The sequence below is a fragment of the Centruroides vittatus genome, unplaced genomic scaffold (assembly GCF_030686945.1).
Source record: "Centruroides vittatus isolate TY-2023 unplaced genomic scaffold, ASM3068694v2 contig_1342, whole genome shotgun sequence".
NCBI lineage: Eukaryota > Metazoa > Arthropoda > Arachnida > Scorpiones > Buthidae > Centruroides > Centruroides vittatus.
The window spans coordinates 375098-382523 of record NW_027120854.1 but is presented as its reverse complement, the minus strand read 5'-3'; the positions used below and the strand labels follow the sequence as shown (position 1 = coordinate 382523).

At 32.7% G+C, this 7426-nt stretch overlaps 1 protein-coding gene across 1 annotated transcript; it reads right to left on the bottom strand.

Annotated features, from left to right (window-relative positions):
* Positions 1–680: 680 nt before the first annotated feature.
* Positions 681–4942, bottom strand: LOC136990810 (cholesterol 7-desaturase nvd-like; the record flags this gene model as incomplete). The annotated part of the gene is made up of 4 exons (XM_067289237.1): positions 4825–4942; positions 2551–2739; positions 983–1161; positions 681–914 (listed from the first exon to the last, which is right to left on the bottom strand). Coding segments are annotated over exons 1-4 (702 nt in total), but the record flags the coding sequence as incomplete, so codon positions are not given.
* Positions 4943–7426: the final 2484 nt, after the last annotated feature.

The window sequence follows — 7426 nt, the reverse complement described above, 5'->3', positions numbered from 1 at the left end:
GACACATTCCGCTTAAAAATTACTTATTCTTTCTTGTATATATTTTGAAGTATTTGAAATATAGTTTATTACGACTTTCTGAAATCACTTGGTTTTTTATACGGTTTGTATTATATGTATATATATATACTGTGAATGTATCTACCTACGTTAAACAATGTATTTTATATTTGTTTCTACCATGAAATGTAATTCTGTCGTCCGTTCTTTTTTACTATTTTTACTTGAGACTGTTTGATGATGAATACGTTCTGCTAAAATATTTCAATAATGTTTTTTCTCTTCCTATTTTGTGTTTTTCTCTTATTTTAAAATCTAATTTTGTATAATAATAAACAAAATATATTAAAAAAATGAAATAAATCGAAAATGAAACAAACACAACCAAAATAATTCAAAGTGTGCTTATTAAAATGCGAGAATATTTTGTTTCGTATTCATTTAAACGTGTTCTGTTATTTGGAAAAACTGCAGCATATATTCTGAATATGACGTATGCGTTGAGAATAAATTTACTAAATAGCAAAATTATATTCGACAATACAGAATACTTTCTCTCATATACGCATTATTAATTTTGATTCGTAAAACCATTGGATTATTTAGTTGTGAAGTTTCTTTAAAATATTTTTTACCGTAGCATGAAACTAAGCACGTTTATTTTCTTATTAATTAATTACCTGTTGCAATTCGAATGATAACCGTAGTACAGATACTCCGAACCATTTTATAGCCAGGATGCCTTTATATTTAATACAGTAAGAAGTTCCTTCACATTCCGAAACGAGGGACATTTTAAATATGTTCTGAAAAAATCTCAGCCAATTTTCTGGATGAAGAGTAATTTTGGACGACATGCCATATTTGTGAACGCAATCAAAATGAGCGTAATCTGCTGTATTTTCATAAATTTCCTGCAGTACATAAATAAAAACCATAAATAATACATTAATTCATTTGGCATAGGGTTAGTTATAAATACCTGAATGTGGCCATTTATAACGAGTTCACCACGACCTATATACCGCATTAATCGGTTCTCTATTTCTGGTATCACCGGAGGTTTCCACAGAGGAGGTTGGCTTTCTGCATGATACCACACGTAAATAAATCCGTTTTGTTCGATGGTTTCCCAAGTTTTTATTTTAGCCACTTCTGGAACTAAATTTAAATACATTTATTACAGTGTGTTCTTTTTAATATTACTTTAAAAAAACAAGATATTTTTCCAGCATTGGAAGAGTATAAGTAAACAGTGCATTAGTTCCAGTGCAAAGTGTATAATAAAATCGATTAATTTGTTTAATAAGATTCACGTGTAAATCGAATTGCACTTTTGCAGTAATAAATAAAATTTTTATCTTCATCGATCCCATAGGTAACAAAGAAAAATTATTATAAAATTTAGTTTAACAGAAAAAGAGTTTGATTATAATAATTAAAATCATTGCATAATTTGATACAAAAACCGTTAACAAAATGTTTCTGTGGTACACGTGTAACGGCAGTGCCATCAGCAGCAGAGATCGACATAGACAATAAAAACTTCTAATGTAAATTGCACATAGCATATCTTGCATCTTTGATTTGAATTTTCTACTCAGTATGTTAACTCAACGCATAGCTAAAGTGTACAACAGCAATCCTGCCTTCCTGAGAAATGCTGAACAGCTGCTATACTAATGAAGAAATATCTAGTTACTCATCTTAAATAAAAGACTAGTCTTTTATCGTAACTCCTACCGAATTCCTGTATTTCGCGTACGCACTTTTCAACGTTATACATTATATCGGTTTATCATTTTAGAAATAAGTTCCTAGTCAATCCATACGATATACTTCATCACTTGCGGTTTAACCAAGCGTAAATTAATCACTCTGTTGCTACAATATAGTCGCAGGGCATGAATCTCACATATGACAGTTGCAAGTAGCAGTTAAATAGGTGCCTGTTATGTATTTGTCTTAATATGTCATATATTTGTCTATGTTGTAGTATTTTTCTAACATACGTATGCGTTTATTTTAAAGTGAAGAAGATCAGTCCGACCTCGACTGTACTAACGATTTTAGTCAAACAACGTCTTACATTGAGAATTGTCTCATGTAATTTATGGGGTTGGTGTAGTTATAAAGTGCTTCTGGAAACTACGCGCTGCGTCTCGTGCTATTTATCTTATATCCCCGGGTAGCCCGATCAATCGTTTTGCAATGCTTTCTATTCGTACAACACCTGGTAACAGTAAAATACAATTTGCAGACTGTTTAATGCGGCCTCTTTAACGCGGCCTCTTTAATAGCGATGTTGATAATGTCAATATGATACGACATATTAAACCGTTACATTGCATTTTATTCTCAGAATTCTGCTGCAAAACAACTGCATTAATTACACGAATACTTTTGTTTAAGAAATTAATTCATTTAATTTAAATCATTGTAGTAAAACTAATGCACCATATTCGTATCTTCTTGCAATGCGAAGGAACTCAATTATGCACATAAATAAGCATAGTTGAATTAAATCTACATATTTTTAATAGTCCTCACTTTTTTCGGCGTAAGGTATTTTTACACAAGCACCATCCTGTCCAGCAAATCGCCATCCATGGAAAGGACATTCGATGCAGTCCTCGTGAACTTTGCCATCAGTTCCTAAATGAGCGCCCAAATGAGGGCAATAACCATCCAAAACAAAACATCTTCCTGTTTTTCCACGAAATACGACAAATTGCTGACCTGTGAAGTAACTAAAATTATTTCTAATCATAAATTTTTCAAATTAATTATTATTCATATTTAAATGCACCTCGTGTAAATAGAAATGATGTATCTTTACAATAAATACCTTTACTCTTTTATTAACATACAGTTTAATAAGTACGCTGTATGCCGACAAATACATGTAAAAATTATACTAACGTAGTAGTAGTAGTTAATTATGGTATAAACACTCCCGAAACTTTACAAACAGTTTTTATTACATATTTTCATTAAAATCACACATTACGTGTTTACGAAATGTCAATACGTTAGAAAGTATTAAATTGAAATAAAAATTCGCACTTAACAGAAACAGCAATTAATTTATTTATGAGTAATCAATATACATTATAAAAGTAAGTGTACAATGTGCGTGCCGCTGAAACTCAAAAACGATTTCCGGTACGATCAAAAAAGTTATATTGTGCGGTAGCCCTGTATCCCTTCATCCTTGATGAACGGGTAAGACTGGCTATAATGTAATAATATTAATCTTTGCTACCATTACTTTTTGCCCGAACAACGTCGGGCTTATCTGCTAGTCGATTATAAAATACAAATGCGAAAACAATTTCGAGCTCAAACTGTACTGACCTCAATAAAACGTTATTCGCACAGTACAGTTATATTTAAGTATTGAAACGAAAAATAGCGATGTTAAAAGATAATCGATCGCAAGAAGTGGAAAATCTTAAAGATTTTGCTTTATATTTTTAAAAAAACACGCACAGTATGATTGTAGTCTTTATAGCAAATATGAAAATGTGAATAAAATAATAAGACGTCATATAAATTACAGGAAGAAAAATTCATTTAGTAGATAGTCAAAGCTAAATCAAAGCTGTTTATAAGTTTTGAGAAGTGAAGTAACTTCAAATTATGATCTAATTAATTTCCAACCTACTGAAAGTGTAAGCCGAATGAAAAAGTACATTCTTGATTAGCAAATAAATCGGACAGACTGAATGCAAAATCAAAGTTGAAAAACAGTTATGTAGTTGCAAGGAAACCAGTTGCAGAAGACTATACAAGGTCATTAATTGAAATTCTGTTTTTTCTCTGGTCTAAGGGGATTTAATTCGAATGGCTCTGACGACATTGAATGTTATTGGCACGTTTTTAATAAAGAGCCTAAAAACTGCATGTAGGCAGTAAATGAGAAAAGTGTTTATATCCAATTTATATGCTGGCAGAACACAGATTGCTTTTTTGAATACGAATCAAGTTGCTAATCACAATGTGTATTAACGGAGATTGTTTCCTTGAAAATTTTTTACATGCAGGAAAAACACGGCGCTTTGCACATATAATGCGACTTGCATAGGGCGAATGTGATTTCTAAACATAATCCGATAGCAGCCTTGTATGGTCCTTAAAATACAAACGTAGTACGTTAAAATTACAATGAAACTTTTTATTAAAACTTTATTCTTTCATAAGAAAATATGACTAAGTTCCAAATATCCCAAAAATATAATGCATATAAGTTCATAAGAATTCAATATTTTTTAAACTTTTAAATCGGTGGATGTTTTTTGTAACACCTTTATGTTTTCTTTTGTTTAAAATACACCCTATTACTTTTCTATTAAGCGTTGTATAGTTTGTTGGTTAGAAGTGAAACACATTTTTATGTCTGGTATGTAATCGATTGGCTTTCAAGTGTTCGAATGCTGGGTACATAATTGGGCTGCAATATGACAACATTGTAGACCTATAAATTCCAACTGTCATCCGTATGTGTTTCTGTTTTTCCTTAATTAACTTTCAGTACAGAGTGTGATAGATGAAAGGCCAAATTCGATATGTTAAACCGGAGCTGAAGTAGGCCTTCATTACTTACACGAGAAGTTCCAATTTAACTGGAAGTCAATTCATGTCGATTCGAAACGTTCCCTTGAAAGCAGTTCATTAGTGACTTGCACGTTCTATTGCTACCGAAAAAGTGTGATGTACAGGAGCAAAACCCATGATGTACAGCGTCAAATATACGTCGTCCATTATTCAGACTAACTAATACTTTTAATCGACATAGCCTAATGCGATGTTTTAATGTCTTACCTAAAGCAGTAACAGGCTTGCACTTTCCAACAGGTAGATCTCTAGATTCGAGTAACGGTATCCATCCATTTGGATATGCGGGAGGATATTCTTTCGACATTCTTAATCTATTTGTTTCTTTTAATAACTGCATTCGTTCTCTACGTGATTTCCTCGCATTCGCTCCTCCAGCGTCATAACGGCTATCCGTTATATCCTGCATCGATAAACTTTACTGTTATAATGTAAATAACATTTTAAAATTAAATTTCTCTCGATATTTACTTACGACAACTTCGTTAATAGTTGAAAAGAAAGAGTAGACAATAAAAATAGAAACAAAAATCAAAATCAGTAGATACGGTGTATTTAAAATCGTTGTACAGATGCATTCAAACATATCCAACATCCACGAATATTTCCACAATTCCTCCGCTAAACTGCCGTATACAAAGCTGAACATTTTTGAATTTTAATCGTGGATATATCTGAAATAAGAAATTCAATCATATTGTTTAATAATTTATTAACTTTAATTAATTTAACTCTCATAAACCATTAAAATAACTGCTGATTTCAATACGTTACAATTGATGCAGATTGGCTTCACTGTTTCAATAGCAACGTAAGAGCCCGGGTACGCAGACAAATTTTATCAGAAAAAAAAAGTTAAAATATATCAAAAATTTTTACATAAGTATTAAGAACGTTTGCCTTCAACAAAAATAACGGAACGTAGTTGAAAAAATGAGTACAGTTCCCATGTATTGAATTTATTAAAAAATGACACATCGTGATGATGTCATCGGGAACCGAATATTCGAAAGTCGACTATTGAATTACAGAAACAATACTACCTAAAAACACATTGGTATTGAAGGGGAGGACCCGCAACATAAAAAGTGATGACGACCGAAGTGTTAACCCGTTATCGAGAGTTCTCTGTCCACTCTTGACGAAAAAGGAGCTCGACACTAGTCTCTATGTGCTAGGAGAATTTGCCGTACTTCGCTGCAGATATGGTCATCTTGACAATCGCCGCCAAGGCTAATTCATTACTTATTACCAAATTACCAAACCGTCCAAAAATCACCTACCTATCACCTAACCTGCAAGTTCCTAACCGACCTATTATCAGATGATCGAACATCGAACAACCTGATCTGTGAACCAAGAATTTGTTTTGCCTTTGCAAATGTGTAAAGAACTCATTTATCTGGAGTATATTACAACATCCCATTTAACGAGTCCATGCTCTCGAGCTTCACAAGTGTCTGTCCTCTTCGAAAAACCTACAACCAAAAGTATTTATCACTACTTGCCCAAGTGCAAACTCACTCTCTTTCATTTAGAGACTGCTACGATATTTCTCAAATGACTAGCTATTATAATCCTTATTGTAATCGATATGTATAATTCTATATATAAATAAACGGATATTTGTTTAGTTTAACCTTTAGTTGTTTAGTTTAACGTCCGTTGTTTTTTGCGTGAGTAACATAATTAACAGACATAGTAGTTTCTGTGTCTACACTAAAGACGCAGTGGTTTCAATCCAATTGTACGCTAGTCCGAGGAGAATGAACAGAGGAGGAAGAGCTTGACGACGATGGGTAAATCCGAACGGGGACACACACCCACAGTCGAGTGACAACTTCTGCTGTCTTACTCATTGTACACCCTTTTTATATGGCGAGGTGTTTTGCAGGCCTTTCCTTGATTTCGTCAGAGGAGATGATCTTCTTGGACCAATAAAGTGATGGGTGACATATTTTGACGTAGTCATCACTGATGCAATATCGAGACTTTCGTCAAGTCAACCATGTATATTAAATATAACAATAGTTACAATAAAATTCTAATACTAGGAGTTTTATTTTGTATTGAAATTCTATCGTATACTGTGGAAACCGGAACCACGGCACATTGCAATTTCTGTTCCATTTTGCCCAGTTCGTACATTTTGACAGATGTTATTGTATTATTATTGTATAGGTTGAATTGTTTTAAATTGTTTCCAGTATTTATATACGCGTCGCTTCGTAACAGCAAGCAATTCTCCGTTTAACCTGTATTTCTAATCTAGAAAACAATTCTACAATTGTTAGTGAAAGAATTATTGTTTTGTGAAGATCGAGATCTTTATATTGTAAACTTTAACATCTCTATATAATTTTATAATCTTTTAATATCATCTTTATATAATCTTAATCAAAAATGTTTAACTACATTTTATACAAAAACAGAACGAAGTAGACCAAAAAAGGTTAGTTAATGGGAAACCAAGTGATAAAACTTTCTGATAAAATCGGTTTAAACTCGATTCCCGCGAGTTGAGTTCCTTGTTAAGATGAGAAAAATTTCTGTGTCACGACTATGTCACTTATCACTTTATTTGTCCAAGAACATTATTTCCTCTGACGAAATCAAGGAAAGGCCTGCAAAACACCTCTCCATATAAAAAGGGTGTACGATGAGTAAGTCAGCAGAAGTTGTCACTTGACTGTGTGTGTGTGTCTCCGTTCGGATTTACCCATCGTCGTCAAGCTCCTCCTCTTCTGTTCATTATCTTCGGACTAGCGTACAATTGGATTGAAATCTAAGACAATTAGATTAATTAATT